Source organism: Dermacentor silvarum, chromosome 2, assembly GCF_013339745.2.
Source record: "Dermacentor silvarum isolate Dsil-2018 chromosome 2, BIME_Dsil_1.4, whole genome shotgun sequence".
In the NCBI taxonomy this organism is placed as follows: Eukaryota; Metazoa; Arthropoda; class Arachnida; order Ixodida; family Ixodidae; genus Dermacentor; species Dermacentor silvarum.
In genome coordinates, this window is record NC_051155.1 from 136,518,979 (window position 1) to 136,543,890 (window position 24,912).

The 24,912-nt window shown below is 43.2% G+C and overlaps 2 protein-coding genes across 7 annotated transcripts in view; one reads left to right on the forward strand and one right to left on the reverse strand.

Moving 5' to 3' along the window:
• LOC119441814 (ADP-ribose pyrophosphatase, mitochondrial) overlaps window positions 1-24,912 on the forward strand; it is a 234,038-nt gene that overhangs the window by 149,452 nt on the left and 59,674 nt on the right. The gene's annotated exons all lie outside the window — the stretch shown is intronic.
• The window catches only part of LOC119441812 (Fanconi anemia group D2 protein homolog), a 93,722-nt gene that overhangs the window by 29,795 nt on the left and 39,015 nt on the right, over window positions 1-24,912 (reverse strand). Inside the window, exons 18-26 of the mRNA XM_037706438.2 lie at window positions 20,550-20,681; window positions 14,398-14,505; window positions 10,791-10,840; window positions 7,267-7,326; window positions 6,812-7,013; window positions 6,155-6,234; window positions 3,840-3,965; window positions 2,363-2,579; window positions 1,534-1,642 (exon numbers count right to left, since the gene is read on the reverse strand). Of these exons, the coding sequence (XP_037562366.1) occupies window positions 1,534-1,642; window positions 2,363-2,579; window positions 3,840-3,965; window positions 6,155-6,234; window positions 6,812-7,013; window positions 7,267-7,326; window positions 10,791-10,840; window positions 14,398-14,505; window positions 20,550-20,681 (1,084 nt within the window). The remainder of the gene's footprint in view (window positions 1-1,533; window positions 1,643-2,362; window positions 2,580-3,839; window positions 3,966-6,154; window positions 6,235-6,811; window positions 7,014-7,266; window positions 7,327-10,790; window positions 10,841-14,397; window positions 14,506-20,549; window positions 20,682-24,912) is intronic.

Consider the following 24,912-nt stretch of genomic DNA (forward strand, 5'->3'; position numbering starts at 1 on the left):
GCCATTAATAAAAAATTATTATTTCATGTGTCCAGCATAGCAAAAAAAAAAAGACACGCTTACTTTATGTACCGTTTTAATTCAACAGAATTAGAACGAAAACAGAAAGAAAACCTAGCCTCCATGAGACAGCTAAAGCAGTCCGTGAGGTCATGTGTTCTAGACCGTGAATGAAGCACACATCCTTGGCTTCACGCAAGTTTTGACGTCCTCAATTTTGCGTTGCTATATCTACAACGGTGTTACTCTTCATAGTTTGTCAACCACGTCTTTTTCATTTACTTACATAACTTTTTATGTCTATTAAGCTATCCTTTAGCATTTAGCATGTTGGGCTCTTTATGACATCTGCACTCTGATGTGCAATGTTCCGAATGGTGCATCAGTTCTGCACTAGTTTCGACTGCCCAGTCACGCTCACTAGCACCTGTGCTTAAGCAGGCTGATTATTCAAATGTATACTTATCAGAAAATAAACATGTATTTGTTTTTGTTCTCTAATCCATGCTCGTCCCATTCAACTTCTTAAATGTGATTTCTATAATTCTCATTTTACTTGTTTACTGCACTGTCTTCAGCTCCCACTGACAAGCTTTAGCTCCAGTGGTCCATACAGGCAAAATGAAATGTACAGCTTACGCTGCTTTGCTCTGAAGGAAATCAGCAAGGCGTAGTTAATGACTTCGACATATTAGCCATATGCACTGAAGCCTATTCATAGTCCAATGGTGACTTCTTTCTTATAGTTCATTTGCCACGCAATGATACCGTATTTTCTCGCATATAACCCGCACCAAAAATTGGAAAGAATTGCTTAAAAAGTGGGGGTGCGGGTTATCTGCGAAGATTCACGAAGGACGGGGGTGGGGGTCGGCTTCACGGCAACACGCGGCCTACCGTGCAGAGTCCACGTTGTCCACATGCCTATCAACATCGACGTGTGTTAAGCCAATAAGAGGCCAACACAGGTTATAGCCAGATCCACATCCATAGTCTGGTTAGATGCTTTTCGCATGAGTCAGGTGTCGTTTCTTGTAAGCCCAATTTGCACAGTTGGCCAGCCTTGTTTAGGCATCACGAGTGTGTCTCGGCGGCAGTCTTTAACAGTAAACAGTGAAAGAGAAACTGAAGATCGTAGCCGCTGCTGAAGAAATCTGCAACAGAGCTGCTGCGAGATGGTTCCAAAGACAATTACGTCTTTAAGAGCGGCGATGAAGCTTCGGATGGCAGCAGTGAATCGGACAACGGCACTGACAACATTGCGGCAGTCGTTTTGAAATAAATTTGTTTTGAAAACGAAATGATGACTGCGCGTAGTTGTAACTTCCTAGTCCTCATTTTTTTCGGACACGCGTGCGGGTTATACGCGAGGTTATTTCTTTCTTTTTCGTGGAGTTCAAAGTTAGGGGTGCGGGTTATACGCGCGAAAATAGGGTAATTAAGATGTAACACACTGCCTTACGAAGCCAACACAATATTTTAGGAACGAAAACATGAAATCAGCAACTGTTAGTAGCAATAAACAAACATTACCTTGCAGCCACTTCTCAAGGTACTTCTGCAGCTCAACAATGCGACGAATTCGATCCACCATCTTTGCTCTCGTCTGCTCATCACGCAGAGCACAGAACCCATTTACAAGCTGCACACAAGATTGGAAAAACAAAGCCCAGCTATAATTTTGAAAGGCTGACCACTACTCAAGTATTTTTTATTTCGCATCATGGCCTGCAATCTCAAAATAAGAATGCCTGCACTAGTTTTGTAGTATTGCCAGTCTATACTTAGTTTAGGCTGTTAAATTGCGTTCTGAAGTCTATTCGATACATTAAAGAGTAATTCCTCTGGAGTGAAGATTAAACACTCAACAGACTGGCTTCCAACTGTACAAAGGGTGTGAACATATATAAGTGCCAAGAAGCCACCACAATCTCTCTTTGAAGCAAACTATACAAGCTACATTTCTTACCTTACATGAACACTTTACAAATAAGCATAGAAGGAATTGAGTAGGAAGCATGTCGTAGAAAAATTAGGACACAATAACCAGATATGATCCCTTGGACATGGCCAAGTACACATTGTTACCCCCAAACTTCAATCTCACTACAAATAGCATAATCTAGTTTCTTGGTGCTTATTATTCCCAATACCAAAGAGCTGCCAAACTTAACAATGCCTTTGTGAAACGTGACTTCATAGCAGCGAGAATAAATAGAATTTGGGCCACGGATGCCAGTTCTTCCTTTGTAGCTTAGCTGGCTTGCACCTTTTTATGAAAGTAGACATCCATGTGTTTATAGCTGCACTCATTTCAATGAATGCAGTTATGCGCACATGAGAAAGACCACCAGTGACTTACTTCACGAAACCAGTTGACACAGTAGAAGGCTGAAGTGACGACAGTCTCCCGATGATCGATAGAAAGAGTGTGGAACGAACTGCACACATCGGTAGCTGGCATCTTCACTGGACATCCAAGAAGGGCATCTATGCCTTCTAGTGCCTCGCCACTGGTCGTCTGCTCCGCAATGCGCAGCAGACGAAACAAGGAGCACAGAGTGAGCAGAGAACGGTGTCTACAGGAAAGGAATAAAAGAGATCAATGTGATCAAATGAATTTTGGCCAATAACCTACATCATGCTTTGAAAAAGTGAAATAAGCAGCGCAGGTTGTCCACAATATAGCCTGTAATAAAAGAAATCCAGTAGGTTCATTAATATGAGCCTATATGAGTCATTAATATGGCTGATCACGGGCTGAATATTCGCACAGCCACGCCGACAGCCATGCGAATTTACGGCCGCACTAGAAAAGAAGTACAGTATCAGTTATCACTGATTCATGATAATTATGTGACACAACTATACTGAGGCAGCACATATTTTTTTTTTGTCGCCAAGGTACTTGTAAGTTCACTTCCAGTTGGCACTATCGTGTTCTATCGTCACTGGCTCATTTGGGACCATATTCGTGAGATTACAAGCACGAATAAAGAGCACCTAGCACGGTGTTTGTACTGACATGACAAATGGCAAGACACTCAATTCTGTCCTGCACAAGAAGGTTGCTGTTTTATGCCACTCACTGGCAACATTTGGACGCGACAAGATTAGCAAATGAATTCACTGTCGAGTGACTTTTTGTTTTGGTTTTGTTTTTGCTTTTGACGAAGGCTGAAAGTACATGCAGGCCTTAGTTAAATTGAGACTACAGAAGGAAATTACTTTGCTATATAGCAGAAAAAATACATGGTAAATGAATAAATGAAATAGATCAAGAAATAAAGATTCGTTGAATCACAGGTTTTGATAAAGTGAGTTTTGCTATATGGACGTTCGACTGTAGCCATATCACATTCACTGAAATAAAATAGGGCAACCAGATTTCAGATTAACATGTTTTTCAATGCATTCAATAACTTGTTACATCTGGGTATGGTATATTGAGTTTGTCTACATCATAAACAGACAGCAAGTGATGAAAAAAAAAAAAAAAAGGGGGAGTGGAGGGAGGGGTAGCTAGCCAGCTAACTTTGCAAATTTCAGGACTGACAAAGCTTACATAGAAATTGCTTTTCTATCTCAAAATACATAAAGACTTATCACAGCTTGTCATGGTTCATTTGCATCCATTCATTTGCTTCGTTTTACAACAACAGACAATCTAGAACAACACTTACCATTTTTTGTACACGAACACCTCGAAGCTTGCATGCGGTTAAAAAGGAAGACAGGAATAAGGGAGAGAAAAGTTGCATATAAATGCTCAACCTGCCACGCAGAAGTTAAACCTATCAACCACACATCATCAAACAAAAGCACACAAGGCCACATACTTGCTTTTGGGTTTCAGCTGCTGCTGCTGTGTCTTCTCAGCAAGAAGCAAGGGAAGCAAATTGAGCGCAATTGCACCATCAGGTAGGTTGTCCAAACCATAGCACAGCTGATGTTGGATTGGTTCGCTGAGAGAAAAAAAATGCAAAAAGCAAAACGGCACAATTATAGATGCTTGCAGTTTTACACCAGCCTAATCTCTCTCTCTCTCTAGTCTCTTTTTTCTTCCTCCCCACCTTTTTTTTTTTTTTTTTTTTCGAGCAGCAATTCTTATGGCTCTGTCCTAACAGTAGCCACCACATTCTATCGTCATCACACTAGGCAATCAATGTACTTAGAGAAATGCTAACCCATTTTTGAAGTTGAATTTTTACCACATGCTTGTCACAAATAAAAGGATAGCACTTAGAAAGTATGATGATTGGGATGCACTTACTAGCACAGTATTTTAATTTGGAACTAAAGCTGGTCCCAAAATGCTGGACCTGGCATTATTGTGACATCAAGACATTGAGCAAAATTTTCTGACATCACATAGTATTAAGGCTAGGTATGATGACATTGCTCATAAAAAGTTAAACAGGAGTGCTGTGCACATTTTTTTACGGTTGCACTCGAGTGGTAGCCACAGAGATCGCAATAATGGAGCAAGTGTATAATGTCACAACACATCCACATCTTGGGTACCGGAACAGAAACAAGTATAATAAATTATTTAGGGTGCTCTGACATTTTCCAGTACTTCTTTTCTAATGTTTAGATGGTTTGGACTTTATTGTAACAGAAAAGACAAGTAAAAAATGCCATGTCAGTAATACCCCCCTAGGGCTCACACCAATATCAAAGTCAGCTAAGAAAACCAATTTGTCAGCTCACATAACATTTTGCTTATGAACACGACCCTAAAAACACCATGTTGCATTTGACTTCCTCCTCATATACACGACAATGATGACTGCTGGATGTGCTCTGCTCAAAGTGCATCACTGTGACATTCAATCCACTGTGAAGGTCCTTGCTGGTGGCGATGCAGTTCTTTGAGCCAAGTCTTCGATTACTTTGATACAAGAAATGGCGTGAGCTAAATAATTTGACTTCAGCTGACGTGCATTTCCTTGTGACACCCTTGCCAACAAAAGTACGATAGCTTCACGATGGCTACTCGGACCCCGAATGCAGCATTTCCAGTCAAAAAAATGAAAGCAGAAAAAAAAAAAAAAAACGTTGTACAGATGTACTGTGAGAATTGATGTTATGTGAAGCGTTTTGCAAGCTGGCTATCCAGCATTGTTTGGGTTCTTGCAAAGCGCTACCATATGAACCAACATGTTTGTGTGAAGCGAGAAATTGCATGCCGATGCGAACATGTGTGATGACAACAGCAAGGTAACGATGACAGTATGACAGCGTGACCACTGATTTATTGTACTTTAGTGAAGAAACTTTACAACCTGTTCCATTATGAGTTGGATCAATCCTGAAGGCAGTACAATATACAGAAAACTGGTATACCCTCGGTTTTATAAGCAACTTATTTTTATGTGACACTATACAAGCAAAGAACAATAGTAAGGTTGGTAACTGCGTGTACACTGACTTCTTGTATCTGTGGCATGCAAGCATCTGCAGCATGCAAGCATGCGCTCTTGCATTTTTAAAGAAAATTGTTGCTATGCGATGTGATGCACGTGGAAATTGTCTCAAAGCACTAGTGGGCATTGGCATGAGATATGCAAGTATGCCTGTGTCTGCGGTCTAATAAACCAATCATCAGGCTTTTGTGTTAGGGACAGTGGTTAATCCAACCATCAGACACAATTATTTTATTGAGAATGCTCAGAACGAGGCAAGACAGGAAACTACCTATGCAAAATGCTTGGTAAAAGACAAAGAATGCTTTGCATTAAATACAAGAAGACAGATTGGTGGTGGTGGCGGTAGTGGCAGCTGGGTAAGGGCACCAAGCAAAATTTTAGATTCAACTTTCTAATAAGTCCCAACAGGCAAACTAAGAAGAAAAAAAAAAAGGAGGGGAGTGGGGGGGGGGGGAGAGAGAGAGATAGCGAGAGAGCCATCCTCCCAAAACGCACAACCACAGCAAAAGTAGATCTGTTTGCCTGCGATAGTGACAATATTTCCTTCTTCTATTTACATACAAGTGCACAGGAGGTGGTTCGCAGATAAAAACATAAGAACGAAAAAAATTAGTACGTAAAAAGAGCTGAAGTAAAGCTCTGACTTACTAGATGCCCCTGAAAGCATTCTGTATTGCATCCACAAAAAAATTATTAGCCAAAGATGTCATTCGAGAACTCACGTTTCCTCCAGTTCCCCTGGTGTCACATCAACAATATAATCATCCTGAAAGTCTGTGATAATGGTGTCGCTAATCCAGGTCTGCAAAATGACATTTCGCAATACATCAAAATAAAATAAAGGCCAATTTCAAATACAAAACATTCAATACCAGAACCCTAAACTACTATTGGGCAGATCAATGGCATACCAGTGCTTGTGAATCCTGTCCTCCGTCCTACCTAGCAATAAAATTTTGGTAGCTGCTTTTATCACTGCTAGAAACCTAGAAACATACGACTCAAACATTTTCAGTTAAGAAGCCTGTTCGATATTTCCTTTACCCTGCACCCTCCTCCCACAAATTGAAAAATCATGAACATCTCCAACATGACCCCAACCCAAGAATTTACAAAAGACATGGTTTGATCCTTACGTTATGCAATCCCACAATTCCATCTTTTCTTATAAATATCAGCTTAAGACACATGGGGTGCAATAAATAAGACATCAAGTCAGAGGCCATGACCACCATTTAGTCTCCTATATCAGAAATATGCCAGAGAGAAACAAGAACTCGCACAGCTGGCTTCTCTGGCAAAGAAAAATCATTAATTACATTCTGTGGGTACAAATTTAAACAATTTATGTGCATATACTCAAGGCAGTGAAGGCCTACCTCAATGCTCTGGCCCAGCTCTCCACTAACAACGATCCGGCTGAGCTCATCATAAAAGAGAGACATTGCCTGAGGCCAGCAGGCAGTTGATGCTCTCACGAGCTCGAGGAGGTCAACTGCAGACCGAACCAGTTCCGCAGGAGTGGCATGGCTTGATGAAGTAGATGCAGACAACTGTAGTGATTCACTTGTCCTGGTTCCCCTATCAGACGAGCACACTGAGGTGTTATTTCCACTCAGAAATTTCCTCCTTAAATAGTCAATCCTAGGCACACACAAGTTATGAAGATACCAGTTTACTTTTGCTATCACAACAAACTGAAAATTAAAGAAAGAGCAGCCCAAAAACAAGAGGTATATTGTTCAAACAAATTACACAAAAAAGGAAGCTGAAGCTAAAATAGATCAGCATGATGAAAAGGAAGTAGTAAGACTACAGAGTGAACAAAGCTCACTTGGTTGAGGCCATGGCTTTGACTGTCATCAGCGCTGCAACAACACCAATCCTCTTGGATCTGGAAGAATGTTGGCAAACATTTTTCATGAAGTGCAAAAGGATTTTATGACATAAAACGAGCCCTTCTGCCAGCCCTACCTGTCCAACTGCCTCCAACACGTAAAAACAAAAAATTACTGGTGCAAAAACTGCTTAGCGACAGCAACTCAAGGGGCCCTGAACCACCCCTCCAGCTTGGTGAAAAAACACAGTCCACGAATAGCATATGCTGCTGTGAACATCTCAGCCAAATTTTGCAGTTGTGCGCGGTACGTGGATCTTGCAAGCGGAGCGCCATGTCACCTTTATCGCAGACGCTCTCTTTTCAAGAGAAGCCTGCTCCTCACTCTTTTCTGGATGCCTTATTTCGTAATATAACAGATTCCCATACGCAGTTGCCATTGGCCAATAGCTGACATCAATCCAGGAGGAGGAGGGAAAACTTCATTTTTGTCAGATGTAGAGTTATTTGAATTACTGGGTTCCTTCTTCTGCTAGGCGGCGTGAGGTGGCCGTAAGTCTTTGACTTTCGGTGACCTCCAAAGCCCAGTTGATGGTCCGCAGCTGGATTGCGGGATCCGAGCTGGACACCACTACTATCCAGTCCAAAGTGTTATTAAGTTGGAGTTCCGCCCTAGGTTTTAGCCCAGGGTAGTCGCTCAATATGTGTCAGGTCTACTTTATAGGCGTCGCAGTTTTTGTGTTTAGGTGAGAAGCAGCCCGGATATATTAGCGAATATCCTTGTAAGGGTTGGCAAATGAGCCAGTCTGCAACTGTCTCCAGGTCACCTGTTGCAGTTTATCTAGTGATTGATTTATGTGGAGGGGGGTATTTTTGTCTACCTTCGCGGCCGCCTGCGTAGGAATCAAACTTTGGCTGCCCTGCTTATCGGAGTCGTAGCCATCGGGTGCTCGCTAATTTCGACTAGTTTTGAACACTCAACTCGCCTAGAACCATGTGAAACTTAAGGTCAGACCACACACACACTCAGTGTGCGCTCACTCCTCGTTAGATGCCTTGGCAGACTTTGCTGCCCGTTATGAGATATTTATAGCGCTTCAAAATGCACAAGTTAGATGTGGCTACTACCCATCGGTATAGCTGGTGCAGGACAAAGTCAGTCCGCACCACATAGACCAGCCAGACAGGAGCATACGAGCGCGAGCGCGCACTATAGCCCTGTCATGCACAAAGCAAATGCTGCAGTTGCATGTATCTGTGGTCTGCGATGTAGCGTAGATACCGCAGCTGCCACGGGGTTCCATGATGAGTGTACTGGCGGAGCATACTGCGACTCGCTGAGGACAACTGCGTATGGCACGTCATAGGTGCTAAAATCGAAAATAGAGGCGTCTACGCGAACAACCAAAATTAAATTTTAACTGTGCGCCACGGTGACGTTCAGTAGGCAGAGCATTGTGGGCACATCCCACTCTACCGTAGCCTTCGCAGTGCAAATAATTGAAGAAGGAGCAGAAGCACCGCGAATGGTATGTTTGATTGCCAATAGCTCAGCTTCTGCTGAACACATCGAACTTTTTGCAGCAAAGTATTTCTGAAATACAGTCGAACCCACTTATAACGATACTGGTTTTAACAATAGTTCGGTTATAGCAATGAGAAGCTGCTGCACCGTCAACTTTTGTATGTTTTCTATGTTGAAATAACCCGCTTACTACAATGCCCCATGCCGCATTATCGGTTATAACGATGAAGTCTGGCTGATGGGTGTCCGCGCCAAAAGGTAGCGGAATGCGAAATCCTTGCAAACAAAAGAAAACAAAAAACGAAAAGAGAAATTCGAGCCGCTGCACGCTGCCGCGCAGTTTTCCCGCCTTCCCCGCATCGCCAGCCTCACGCGCTTCTCTCCCGTCGCCCTTCCAACCTCCCAAACACGAAGCTGTGCCTGTAATTCAACGCCGTGCCACCCCCCAAAACACGAATAGACCGCGCCAACTGTGCTGACAGCATGTAATAGCGTGATAGCACTGGGCGCTGCTCGTTGATTGCTCACTAGACCCTCATTCTGTGCAGTTCTGCCGAAGGATTAAGTCACTTGTGCTTGTCTTTTTGGATGCGTCGAGGTCATTCCGGGCCACCTGGTTTCTCAACTTCGTTGGACTCACCACCGAAACGGAAGATGGCTGATCTGCCCACCAATCATTGGTAATGCACGATGTTGCCTGTGAAAAGAAGGCTTCTAAGCGATGAGGCGATCGTCATGAACGTCCTTGCATCGGATAGCGACAGCGATGATGGCAGTGATGATGCCGTAGAGCAGGCTGCCTCAACGTTGTCCTCGCAGAAGGTCCTGCAGATGAATCAGTCCCTCCGGGGCTTCATTGTCGCGAGGGACCTTAGCGAGAGGAGAATGTCTGCAAGCTTCACGTAAAGAAAGCAAAGCTGACGGACATGGGGTTTTCTTGTGCAAGCCAGTGAGAAGTACGTGGCGAGATGCTTGTGGCGATCTCACCCCAGCGTTTCTTCAGGACTTCTCAAGCTGAAATGCTGCCGCAGCAGCCTTCTCCCATATTTACAAAGGCCCCTTTTGGGGCCACTAAAGCGGTGCCTCGATGGAGCTCACATGTCACTTGCCGCCTGTGACCTCGCTTTGCAGTTGTTATAGCAGTACCATCCTTAAACGCCGACAGCAGCGTTCGGAGCGCGCAGGAAGCAAAGTTAAACAGTTAAACGAGCCAAAACTATCAGCAGCCGGATGGAGGGAGGTGGTGGCCCTCCCCGCCATTATAGTTTTCTCACAACAGCTCTGCCATCCCTTTATTTTATTTTTTTCATGCAACCCAGTTATATCAATGGAATTTTCGTGTAACTCGAATTCTTTTTCTATCTGGGGTTTTACGTGCCAAAACCAGTTCTGATTATGAGGCATGCCGTAGTGGAGGGCTCCGGATTAATTTTGACCACCTGGGGTCCTTTAACGTGCACTACAACGCAAGCACACAGGCGTTTTTGCATTTCGCCTCCATCAAAATGCGGCAGGCCGGGATTCGATCCCGCGACCTCATGCTCAGCAGCGCAATACTTTAGCTGAGTGAGCCACCCCGGCAGGTGGCACTTGAATGTTCAGTGGGTTCGACTGTAGTCTAATTTAACTCATTCAAGTTCATTTCAAGTTCATTTCTCGACTTCGATAAGAAGTGGTTCAGGGCCCCTTTAACACTTGGTAATGGTGTCAAAGATGTCTGTTGCATGGTACAAGACAGATGACAGACACCAGAGAGAAAACAGCAAAGTTCTAAATCTATTCGTTACAAAAGCTTGTCAAGCCACTATCATCACTATCAAGTGGCAACTCCTCACAGCAACTCTTAACACTTAGTAATGGGGCCAAAGATGTCTGTTGCATGTGCTAAGACAGATGACAGACGTCAGAAAGAAAACAGCACAGGTCCGAATAATACTTTTGCTGTAAGAGCTTATCCAGTCATTATCATTGTCTAAAAACAAAAACAAACACTCACCTGGGGCAAGATTTTGTCACCATCTTGCGTATTACCATGTGCAACTCATCCTGCGGGCATAAAAAGCACAAACTTAGCTAAATTCATGTAAAAACTATGCTTTTAAGGTATCAGTATCTGGTAAAACAAAGAATTAGAACATTACAATTTAACCTGTTGGCACCTGACTATGCTGATTTCACACACACACACAAAAAAAAACACGTTCAATGGGTTTCAAGGTCGCACAGCCGCCCTGGAGCTATGAGAGACCATTGTGCAGACTCCCTAACAAGCACTGAAAGCATGGTACACAACTGTTTTTTGCATTGCACTCCATTAAAATGTGGTTGGCATGGCTACTACAGAAGAAGCATACCTAATGTATTTGCTCATTGTACTGACATGAACTATGTACAAGTCATTGTTACCAAGCAATGTTACCAAGCAATGCCAGCAGAAATACAAATAATTTGGTATACTGAGTTCTCATTATCTTGTTTCCCACTTTTGCTTGTGCATTTTGGGGCAGCATGCGCACATAATAAACCTTAATGTCTTCCGTACGTGTTTAACAAGCTACATGACGAAATACATTCCTTTTCTTGGGAGTCCTGTGAAGAGTATTAAGCATGTCTTACCGTATTTATTGAAATATAAGGCGAGGTTTCTTCCTGGAATCCTTAGCCTCAATGTCACCCCCGCCTAATATGCGAATTTTGCCTTTAGGTGTGGCTTCACAGCATTGCAAATTTCTCCTTACAGTGTGGCTTTACGGCAGTGCCCACGGCTATGCCATGAAGCCACACCTAAGGGCAAAATTTGCACAACACTCGCACTCCACGTGAAGCTCTCTCCCACCCTATTTCATGGTCGCCATTTTGCGTTCTGACTGTGTTATTAATTTAGCATTTCAGGCAATCCGTGCCAAGTCTGAATAATCCGTCGACTACTCTATGTCGCCTTATATTAGTGTGCCTATGTCGCCTTATATTAGTGTGCATACCTAAGTTTTTTTTCTTAGGTACCCGAACTGCACCCTCGCCTTATAATCGTGACCGCGTTATAATCTAATAAATACGGTACTTAAAGTAAAGAGGAATCATGAACGTCTTGGGGAATTTCGCATGACTAGAAAAGAATAGTTCCTTCTATAGTTAGAAGCAGAAAAGGAAAAAAAAAAAAGGAACAACTTTTGGAAATTTCATCACTCTTTTAAGCATTATGGACACCAATAAACTTTACAGGTTAAGGTCCTCGATGCCAACTTTAGTAATCCATCAGGATCACAACCAGGCAAAAAGTAGGGTTTGCATTATAGGGGTCAGCGTATTTCCAATACAGTCCAAACGTTTTGGAATTAATACTGCAAATAGCATTTCAGGCAGCTCGATCCGTGCGGTACCGAAAGGGTGCGTAGCGTAAAACTGAATAACAGAAATCGGTGAGGGCTTCGTCCGTGCACAGGGAACCACGTAGTTGCCGCCTTGCATTGATGGCTGCTACAAATTTATCGATAATTTATGGACGACTTGGACGCCTAAAAACACGCTGCTGACGAAGACTTCTTAGCGTCGGTCCTCGCTTGCTGGTTAGTGTGCCCGACTTCCTATGTCGTAACACTGGGTCGATTACGATGGCCGACCATTAGTGTGCAGGCCTACAAAACTAAGTTTTTGCGACGGGCTTTCTTAGGTACCCCGTGCCCACCACTGACCGAACCGCCCTCGCCTTATAACGGCTTCGTGACCGCGCTCAAAGTATCAAGAATGCCTCTATTCGACCCTCTCAAAATAAGTTCGAGGTATCCTGTTCAGCAAAGGTTAGGCCTGGCGCCGTAGTTCGCGCACCCGCTACCGGCGGAGTACTGAAAATAAGCAAGTTATAATGAAGGAACTGCGTCAATTTGCCTTAGGATTTGACTATCGATTCGCAATAAGCTGAGCGCTAGAAATCTGTAGAATAGTATTCGCAACATAGATGGGTCTTCGTGTTGGCATGCTAGTTAGTACTCTTTAATCTGCACCCGAAAAGAGAAAAAAGCAAAAAGCCGCTTCGGTTATATACCAAACAACGTTTTTGGCACAAATTAAATCTTATCACTCTTTTAACGCGCTAATTAGTTGAATCAGACACCAATAAAGTTGCCTTTACACTGACTCGTCTTAACGCGGTGAGCCTCGTTTTGATGCTTTTCATGCACTTGACGCTAGTAATCGATGTAAACATCAGCTTTGCTAAATCACGTGGAAGGCTGCCACTCGGAAACATCATTTATGCGAAAGTCTATGTGTAAAAAGAATTTGCAAGTGCAAGAGTTTAGCCGCTACGGGGGAACTCAGCGTATTTCCAATACAGTCCATTTCTGCCAATTGCTAGGCTGATCTAACTACAAGTTCCTTTCCTCAAGTTACTCTCGCTGCAAAGATACTGGTAGTGGTAGTTCTTAGTGGACTGAAGGGTCACTATGGTTTGAACACAACTGTTTGCTTTCTACCTCATTTTTTTTCACCCAGGCAAACCAGCTTAATGACTGACACGAAGAGGGTAGAAAGTGAGATGAAAAAGAATAAGAAAGATCCACAAAGCAGCTAGCTTTTGCATTCCTCTCTATGGTGGTGTAAACGAATGAAAGTACAGCAAAACACCAGCCCTTCCCTAGTCGAGAAAATAGGGGTAAGTGAAGCTTGTGGAAAGACAACACTGTTGCAGGCATTCCACTTTAGTTTGCCCTGAACTAAGGATGGCAGCTCTTTGTTGACGTTTGGCCTCAACACTGTGCCCTCACAACTCGCAGTCCGCGGTTCTTTGCTGACGTTTCACCTGGGCTTCGGAAGCCCTTACGCTAGAATCGGACGACAAGTTCGCTTACCCCCCTTTTCTCAACAGTGGAAGGAGTGTTGATTTTGTCTCTTTGGGTCCCACGCGTGATAAGGATAGTTCAGGGGTGCGTTACAGCTCCCCAAACCCACATGGGTATGTGCCATTTAGCTTGGACCCTTTCTGCACTGTCACCAGGATAGGCCCACTTTTCAACGTGACACCACCACCACCACCACCACCACCGACAGTTGTGAGCCTATAAAGCTTCGCTTAAAAGACTACAAGGTCTTTCAGCATCGTGGGCATCAGCAGGGCAGGTGTGCTAGTGCTTTGAATTCAAATGGTGAGATCTATTTAAACCACCTTTTAATGTGTCCATGTTCAACAAGGCTGAAAGATGCTTGCACATGTCGAACATTTCTTCCAAATTTTAAACGCAGGATGAATTCAAGCAATTTCACGTCTCATCATGGTTAGATATGGACAGAAGTAGACTGCATTAAAATAATAATTGTACCTGAGACCTGAAATGGAGCCTTGCCAGCATTACTCTATAACGCCGCGAAAGATGCTATGACACAAGATATCACAGCAAACCACGAGGGGGTTACGAAGTTGCACTTTAGCACAGTACTATGTTGGGCGAGTTAGTGCATTGCTATCTGAGGTACTGTGGCGCAAGGTAAAAAAACACGACAAAGAAAGGAGACCGAAAGAGCAATCTTTCTGTCTCTTCTTTTTTCCTCGCATATACTATATAACTTTTTTCCACTTGTGCCACAGTACCTCGAAGAGTTCTACTCACCTGGTATGTTTCACCCTGTCGGCCACCACGATAGGCAATGAGTGCAATGATGAGAAAAAGCGTGCGGATCTGGCACAGTGAGAGGTTTCGAAGAATGTCCAGTGTGCTCTGTAGTGACAAAAAAAAAAAAAAAAAAACAAGAGGAGAGAATACTGTGATCTACATTCTAGACGCCATAAGACAGTACAGTCGTACCTCGGTATAATGAACTCACATCTGATATGAAAAGACCTTCCTTATATCCAACAGTTGTTATAAGTGAACACACCGATGTTGAAAGGAAAAAAAATCATGATCGTGTCTATGCAATATAAATACAAGCATGGTGCCTTTGATGGACCAGGAAAGGATCTCCTGTCAATTTTTATCACCTGTTGGTGACTTGCTGTGCCGACACATGGAACATGAGCAATGCTGAATTGCAAACACGCTTTGCACTGTCATATTACCCAACTATGAAATCTGCGTTTTCACACGAGAGCAACACATTATCGCCGTTGGTCACCGAAATTGTGGTCGCCATCCTTATTGTTGTCAGAGTAACATTAAAAATCTATATGGAGCCTTATAATGGGAAATTACCTGTAAAAATGTATTGCCAGATCATTGCACATAATAGACAACTCGTAAACAAATCAGCAAGAATGAAGTCGTTCATTCCAGAAATAAACAAGAAATTGGTACCGTACTTTCCGGTGTATAAGACCGCATTTTTTAAAAATTATTTCGGAGGTGTGACTTAGGTATGTACGTTTCTTTTTTCCGGAAAAACTGCTGTCAAAATCGGATTCTATGTACCGTATTTTCCGGATTACAAGTCGCACCTTTGTATAAGACGCACCCCTCTATTTAAGCATGTTTTCATGAAAAAATTCATACATAAGTCGCACCCTAGTATAAGACGCACCCCTTTTCCGCACGATCAGCACAACTAACCGTGACGCGGCATGCACTCCGTTTCAGATGCAATGTACTTACCTATTCCGGATCAACCGAATCCCCCTAACGCGTCAGTCAAGGTGCCACAAGTTACGGCAAGAATGCAGTTAATTCTTGTAAGCAGCAAAAAAGATTTATTATACATTGCGCGTTATTCAAAACCGTCAAAGGCCTCGTCCTCCGATGCGCTGTCGAACAGTTCGGCCACTTCACTAGGCAGGGCTGCAGAGACATCGTCATCTTCAGAGTTGCTGCTGTCACAATCGCTAGCAGGCGCTGAAGCAACAAGGCCAGCTTTTTGAAAGCCTGCAGTTATCGTCGACACAGAAACGGTAGCCCACGCTTCGTCGACCCACTTTGCCACCTCGCCATACGTCGCGTGTCTCATGCGTCCAGTGGCCGTAAAGCTATGTTCGCCCTCAGTCATCCAACTTTCCCACAAACGCCGCAGTACAGCTTTGAAGCTGCGGTTGACGGAGATGTCTAAAGGCTGCGGAATCTTCGTCATACCACCTGGAATGACTGCAGGCGTGCAGTTGACAGCCTTTACCTTCCGCAGTGTTGAGTCGGTAATATGCGCACGCATACTATCCATGACGAGCAGACTTTTTTTTACATGGAAAAAGCCGTCTGGTCGTTTAACAAAACACCTGTCAAGCCAAATGCTCATCATGCTTTCGTCCATCCATCCCTTTTCATTCGCTTGGATGAGGACACCTGAAGGGAAGCTGTCCTTTGGCAGTGTCTTCCGCTTAAATATGAGCATCGGTGGCAGTTTGGTTCCGTCGGCGCAGCATGCAAGGACAACCGTAAAATGCGATTTTTCATGTCCTGTTGTTCGCAGCAGCACCGACTTGTCACCCTTTTCCGCAACAGTTCGTCCCATCGGAATATCAAATGTCAATGGAATTTCGTCCATGTTGACAATGTGCTTCTCCGCGATCTCATTTTCCTCCACTTGCTTCTTCACGAACGCCTTGAAGTTATCCAACTTTTCGGCGAAGTCTTCGGGCAGCTTTTGGCAAAGCGTTGTGCGCGCTCTGATGCTCAAATAGTTGCGCCTCATAAATCTGAAGCACCAAGAAGTTCCACCGGCAAAACCAACAGCTCCCATCTCTTGAGCCCACGTGCACGCTTTCAGGCGCAACTGCACAGTTGACAATCCCCTGCCTTCCGCACGTTGTTCTAATACCCACGCGCGCAGGCGGGCTTCAAGTTCAGGCCATCGGGCTTTCAATCCTCGGTCAGCTTTCTTCGTGCTTCTCATAGCCCTCAGCTTCTCCTCCGACTTGCGCCAGTCGCGCACCATCTTTTCACTCACACCAAAGTGTCGCCCAGCGGCACGGTTACCATTTTCAAGCGCAAACTCAACCGCTGTCAACTTGAACTTTGCTGTGTAGCTCTTGCGCGATTGCCGAGGCGGCATGGTGGAACCAGAGAAACGAATACGCACTTGTGAAACGAGCCGCACAAAGCGAAGATGGCGACAGAACAGCCACAGACCGCACACACACGATGGGCAAAGAATGGCAAAGAATGGCAAAGAACATACTAAAAAGGCCAAAATAATATTAAAACAAAAAGAAAAATAACTTCGTGGCTCGCAAGTACGAAATTTATTGGTTGTTTTAGTAGCTTGTGCGAAGTACAGCAGCCATTACCCGGCGACCCCCTCGCCTCCCCCCTTTTATTTTTCAGTTGCGTTCGGTGTTTTGCGACCTGAATCTTCTTGTTCTGGCTTCAACTGCTCACTCAACAACCTGACATTCGTTGCCGCAATTTAAAAAAAAAATAAGGAAACAATTTCGAGAGTGAAAGGGGAAAAAAAGATATATAAGTCGCACCTTTGTATAAGTCGCACCAAAGAAAAACTCAGAAAAAAACCGCGTCTTATACTCCGGAAAATACGTAATTGGCCACGCGAAGCTCACTGGTTGACTTAATTACTACGGGTTCTGTGCGCGCTATCGAGGTGGCGGGTATGTTCTTCTCCTGATCAAGTTCCCGAGCACCGTGCGAGAAGGATGGAGCAGCAACAAAAGCGGCAGCAGGCCGACCACAATCGGCCGTCCCCGAATTCATCGCATCTGCAGATCGCTGTCAAGATACGGCGCGCGCCGCTACGCGAACTACGGAGTTGCTACCAGAGTACAAAATGCCCCCCCCCCTCCCTCCCGCGCTGCCTTCCCGCTTTCCTCCCTTGTGCGCGATTCCACTCACCGTCGGACGCTCTCACTCGCACACACAGCATATGGCGCGCGAGGACGATGTTATCGCCCTTGGACTTTACACGGAACATCGCAGCAACCACCACTGCAGAAATGCGCCTGGAGTGGAAATATATGGCACCCATACGCTTGCACGTGACCCCCGTTCACAGAGTGAAACGTCACTGTAATTTTTTTTAAGTTGCCTACCGAATGAACAGGTGCGTCTTATACAGCGGTGCAACTTGTATACGTTTTTGTTTTGTTTTTTCAGAAAAACTGTCGTTTTGAGTTGAGGGGGTGCGTCTTCTACAAAGGTGCGACTTATACACCAGAAAATACGGTATGTTAACGTTTGGTAACGTCTCTCCATAATGTAGTGTGAATCTATGCTCATCACGCACCAAACATGTCACGATGGGCGTTCGTAGCCTATCGAGAAAAATCACTTGAACTCCATTCGTTCAACAAACAGCGAGCCAAAATTGGAACATTTGAGGACAAAATACGAATGCTACAACCACCAATGCACCATGTTAACAAGTGGCCACAAACACAAATTTGAGTGCCTCGTTGTATAGAAGGTAAGCTTTTAAAAAAAGCTTGCACCAATCTTTTCGATTGCTGTTATAGCCATATAACAGGCTATAAATACACGTGTCTTTCCAGCGCTGACGAAATGGCTGCCATCTATGTTTTAGAACTTGAAGACTGAATCAACGCAGCCTTCAAAGCGGTGAAAATGTGCTGACATCTATCTAGTAAAACAAAAGAAGAGCAAAACAACTGCAGATTTTAAATGCTGGCACTACAACTATCTACGTAGTAGAAGAAAAACTAAGCGGACATGCTGAGTTCGTCCAAATCACTTTGAAAATGGTATTGTTGCCTTTGACGAGATATGCTTGTCCAAAGCAAAATTAACCAGGATTGCGTTGACGAGCTGAGTTCGTCCAAAACACTTACTGGCACTTTAATGTCACATGAAAAATTATTCGCTCTTTCTTTTGGAAATAGGTCACTCTAAACTATCTAAATCAGCCATAAAAGTCGTGACCCTGGGGCGCCACTTTTTCCGAAAAATGGACTCTCGAAGGGTTAAGGCTGAATGGACAAATGTTACCAAATTAAAGGCAAATAAGTGAAGGCAAACTCGGCATTGTTATCCTCTTCACTAAGACAAGCGTTCACATTCTATTCTGACTCCTGATTTTTCAGCTCAAATGTGCACCACAGTTAAAATTGTTTCTCAATGTCAAGCCTTGACATAAGCATGTTTTTAATGAATGAAAATGCACTCATGAAGCTGCAAAAAAATTTTTATAGGAACACATGTGGAGATGTTTTGATGGCTTCACAAGGCTGAAAACTAGCTGCAGTCAGTGACAGGTCAAGAATGCAGTGGCAGGTGCCTTGTCTATGTCTCTCTCTCCTTTCTAATCATTTGACCACATGGACCCACCTTCACTGTTCTCAAGACGCTATTTTGTCATGAAACCCTTCACCCTGCTGGAAAACATCTGATGCATCAGCTCCAAACGTCTATGAATGGATTAATCGGGTCATTTGGGTTTTCCTGGTACAGTTGACTTCTGTTAATTCTACCCTGATGGGACAGATCAAATCTATCGAATTATCCGGCGGGTTGAATTAAACAACATGCAGAAGAAACGCCAAAACACACTGCTGATTCACCGATTAACCCCCGAACCAAATGCGCGCCTACGTTCTGTGTCCAAACCAGAGATATAACTTCGAAATTATATTAAAGCTTTTAAACAAGGCAGAAAACTATAAAGCGCACCCAATTTCTCAGCAAGAAATATGAGCAAGGGTATGTGTTGCACAATGGCAGCCGGTTTTCTAAAGTGAACTTTGCTGGACGGTTTTTAAAAGTCAGATTTGCCACAATACATCCGTGTTATGCAGTAAAGCATACGAATGCCGCAAAGGCGGTTTTGGTTTTGTGTCTGATTGCACTGCGTGGGCTATCTCCGCCCCATTTTTTATTTCTTAAAAGGCACATGTTAGAATCGAGTAAATATTGGAATGAGACATTGTGACAGTGAGCTAAAGTTATTGCTTGAAAATATGTCTAGAGCAGGCTGATAATAGGTGCTTTAGATGGGAGATGAGATTTGTTCAACGCATACAGCATCTCCTAAACTCCGCCAAGACAGATGCTGCCACTAAAGGGATTGTTATTGGGGTCACTATTGGTCACTATTGGGGTCAGGCGCGTGCGTGTTGACTGGTCAAGTTCGAATTATCGAGCGAAGGCTAATTTTAACACGAAAATAATTAAAGCTTGGGCCCATAGAAATGCATGGGTGGCGGACAGGACTTTCGGTCGGGATTGAATTAACCGAGAAATTAAGTTAACCAGGATTGAATTAGCGAAAGTTGACTGCACATCTCGACGGTGATGCACACCCGCACACAATGAAAGCAGCTAGCGGGGGTGGTGGTGAGGTGAGGAGGTGGTGGTGGTGGTGAGTATCTCCTCACCACCACCCTCTCATTGTAACAACCAGTTCATTGGAACAACCGTCACGCTTCCTCTTTACATCAGTGGCATATGCAAAGAAACTGTTTCTTGAAGAGGAGGCATAAATGGCAAGCACACCATACTTTTTTCTTCTAGAGAGGGGGAACAAGTGTCTCCTGCATTCTTGATCTGTCCATGACTATAAAAGACACATCTAAAACAAAACAAATTAACGCAGTGAAAAAGAAAACATTCTCACTTTTTCCTATTTTTTATACATCTATCTTATTGTAATTTTCCTCTCCACTATCTTTTCTCTTAACCTGCATCTTTCTCAGGGCCGCGGGACAGTTCAGGTGTTCACTGAGAAGTGAGACAGTTACAATACCTGCGACCTTGCATTTCCTACCTCCTTTTATCCTTACTGTTCTTAATACAACGAGTTACTACTACTACTTGCTGCTCACGAAGTCTGTGCACTCTTATCCCAGTTGAAAAATTGAAGTAGCATTGCCAACCTTGAAGAAGCCACCATAAGGGGCCATGAGAATTGTGTGCTGACGAACAAGATCCAAGGCACAATCAAAAGCAGCATCCATCTGCGACGTGACACCACTGCCAAAATGGGTGACAAGATTCAGCACCACTTCCTGGAAGAAGAATGGCCATCTTAAACCATCATTAAGCCCAGCACTAGACCAATCAATTTTTGAGCCCCCTGTACATCCACAAAACACAAAAGAAATGCCAAGGCACAATGTACAAAGCAGGCATTGCCCAAAAGTGCAGTTGATTCAGTTCAGGCAAACTCAAATTAAATTTCCAGATCAGAAAAATGGTTTTCAGACCTTTGCTTAACTTCCTATGTATGCAGTGAACCTGAGGTAGATGTAGAGAACCGTCCTTTGAGATCAAGAGGTTTTCAAGGCACCTTCAAGCTTATCTTGAAGGTAGTGTACTGTAATACAAAACTAAGGATACTGACAGCATGATTATGTTACACAATAGACATTTAAAAAATGTTAACTTTCAAAACATTTTTTTTACACAATATAAACCTGTAAATCATACTCGGTGCAATAACTTCGGGGATAAGTGTAAATGACAATTACTATGAAAAGGCTTAGAAAGCTTCTAGGATTAAAGAGAAATTTGTGCAAGTTTCATTACTTCCTTTTTATCCATTGCTGTAATATATGCTGTCACATTCACAGGTGGCCACTTCGTCATGTTTACATGTTGAAAAAATGCAATTCACGTTTTGACAACTTTACCATTTCCAATTGTGGGAGAGACAATGAGTAAATTTATTTATATATATATATATACACAGGATGCCCCAACTATCATGCACCAATATTTAAATATATGCAAATGCCATGTAGCTGGACAGAACCAAGCTAATGTTTGCCGTCGCTTGGAGATACTTAGATTATTTTTTTGCATTACACATAATTACATAACTAGTCTTAATTATTCAACTTCTCAACTGTTACAATTGGATAAAAAGTGTTAATGAGAAAATTGTAGAGCAACATGAAAAACTCCCGATACAGCTTTCTGTTGCTTAATACGTCTACATAAATGTGTTTTTATGAGTGTGAAAGAAACCGGCGAATACACGCAAAATTGCCACGTGACTGGACGCTCGAGGCACTCCCACGCTCTCCAGATTGAGATGAAAAGCAAAGGGTCACTGTGTATGCCACACTGAAGAGAACCATGTGGGTTTGCTTCTCCAAACTCTGTACTAAGCCGAATCAAGTGCCACAACATTTCAAATAATAATCCAATATAAAATGCATGCACTCAAGTTATGACCATGAAAAAGTTACAATAAAAGTATTTTTAATAAAGCAATTTCATTATAACAAAGGTTTACTGCATAATGACTTAATATGACACAACACATAACCATATTTATGAACTTTGAAAGACAGAAACATGCAAAACATGCACTTGTAAGCTGTTTGTCATTCCATTCATTGCTTTTACTTAATTCTTTTTTATCATCCATGTGTGGCACAACCTGTGATAAAGATTAGGCTGTTGCAATTTGATGGCGTAATGTCATGGCTCTTTACATCCAACGTATATGAAGAAGTCTACTATAGAGCATCTAAAATACAGTTAAACCTCAATATAACGCACTTCAATACAAAATTCTTGATATTAGCGGCGAGAAGTTGGAGTGGCACCCTCTCGCGAATGAAGTCACGGCCAGGACGCCGCTAGCTCGGCGCACTCATTACCTTCGTGCATGCTCGGGGTATTGGTGGCTCGTGCCGTACTTGTTGAAGGTTTCGGCTTCTTTCAGCTGTCATGCCTGAACCGCAGTCCCTTCTTCAAACCGCGTGAGTCGGGAAAATTTGCTGCTCGGATATCGCAAGCCATGTAGCATTGAAGGGGTTTACTGGTCTTACAATGCATATGTCCGCCATGTCTGTCCATAGATATTGCGTAAAAAGAATGCAAATTCAGCACACGAAGTTATGTATGATGCTCCACTAAACACTTAACATTCCCTTAGTACTTAGCTATAAGAGACATTTTATTTTACATGAAAGAAAAATCTTGGTAATCGGTGTAAACATTATAAATCCCGTATTAGGACACTGCCCAGCAAAACTTTCATCATGGTTCTTATTACTCTGGTGAGTTGTTCTAGTCAAATGTGACCAATTTATTAATGCGTAAAAGGAAGGGTTAGGCATGCATTTTGTATGAAAATGTTTGCTACTACTTTCACCGTTTTCCGAAACAGGCACTCAGAAAACGCATTGCTCACTGCTGCTAATACGACGATGCGTCATGCATAGTATGTATATACTTCACGAATACCATAACAAAGAGCACCCAACCTGAAAGAAAATTTCGTGGTTAAGATGGAGAGCCAATCAATTGCGAGCGATGAAATGTTTCACAATGGCCCTCACTATAGCCTTTATCGACAAAATGGCATACCTCTTCCGCAATGGAAGCAACCGACTGTCGTTATGGCGAGGCAAACATTGTTCTCGAAACCCATCAGTTCACTACAACTTAAAATTGAAACCATGAAGTGGTTCCTTACAACACCAATTGCAATGCCTAAAGTATACTTGAGGCACTACAGCGCAGCTTAGGCTGCCTTGAAAAGGAAAATGCAAACCTTCTGCCTCACCATGTCTCGATCTTGTGTTGTTTAATTATATAAACTGAGAACTATTCACTTCGTCAGTACATAAAAGAGAACCTCACATACCCACCTCATAAAGAAGACGCCACAAGCCTCAGATCAATTCACTTGACTTTTGACCTCCACCGTGGAGTAATGATATCTACAACATGTCCCATACTACTAATGAATGAGGCTTTGGCTTCTTGCTGGCTGTAGCCATATGGTCCAAAAGGCATATTTCACAGCAGCCTGTATCAGCCTGTGTCAGTTCGCCAAACAGATTCGTCAAGCCTGTTCCTCAAGGAACAAGCACCAGTAAATTGCTCAAGTGGGTTGAATGTGTAGCACGGAAAAGGGAATAAATATTCGTACATTTCTTCCCGTGTGCTCCTGACAGCTGTAAGCCTCAATCAGCTCTACTTCAAATTACTCCACCTTAATATTAACCGGTGAAGAACGGCGTAATTTTGAGAAGCAGTAAAAATGCAAGTGGTGCTGGTGGAATCTAAAATGCAGTGTTGAGTACTCATGTTACTGCTGAGCGTTTCTGTGAAGAAATGCAAAAATTTGATATTATACCATGAACTACTCTTCGTGAGCAAACATGTTTTAGCGGGTTAAAATCAAGGTAGATGTTGTAGAAGTCATATATAGCCAGTGCTTGTGATATGCTTCTTGCAACACGGCAGGTATGGTATCGTAACTGTATTTTTATGTGCTATGTTTTTGCGTTTATGCTTTTATTATTCATGTGAGCTACCGCAGCAAAGTGTAGATCCGCAGATCAAAAACCCGCAATGAGCTGGTCTGAGCTCCTTCGGTTGGCACTGTAGCGTTGCCTTTGAGAAATATATTGTCATATAGGAAATAAGCTATTTGAATCAATCAATTTTTGTGAGCGTAGTCGTTTTAAAAATATATAAGAGAGGACCATCATAAGTATACAAGCATAGGGAATGAGAGTGAACAAGTGGAAACACTGCAGAAGGCGCCTGGACGCCGCTCGAACTGCAGCAGACAACAGGCGCGAGTTCGTGCCCCGACGTCACGCGAGCAGCTCTCGCAGCGCCCCTGTAGGTCATTCTCGGGGCTAATAATGAAGTATGTAACATTTTGTAACTTTTTGTCCACAGAACAGCATGTTCTTCGAACCTCAATACGTATAACGAAGTGTGTTTATACACAATTTCAATAGTATAACGAAATTTCATGCTACGAAGAAATACCAAGACAATAAATGGAAAATTTTGAAGATACAGATGACCAAATGGTTGAATTACATGTGGCTGCTTGCGAATGCACCTGTCAAATCACGCAAAGTGCAACTAAGAGCAAGTGCACAAGTGTCATGTTTCATATATCCCGCCCCGCACGCTGCATGCTTTAGGTGCGAGTGAAAGCATGCAAGGGTGAGCCGAGAAGGATGGTGGCTTGATGAGCGCCGTCTTCCCGCGCTAGCAAGAGGAAATTGGGGGACTGAGCTCATGGGAACACGATCAAGCAGGCGGGGGGGGGGGGGGGGAGCAAGTTGGCATGTCTCCTTTTCTAGCATGGCCGCAAGTTGTTACGGCCATGCTATATAACAACTATGTTATATTGAGGTTTAACTGTATATGCCTAAATCAGTATAGCACAACATATCCCACTAACTGCTTTATTGCAATGAGTGGATGCAAAGATTGAAACAGCAATACTGGTGTCACTTGTGATGCATATGATCA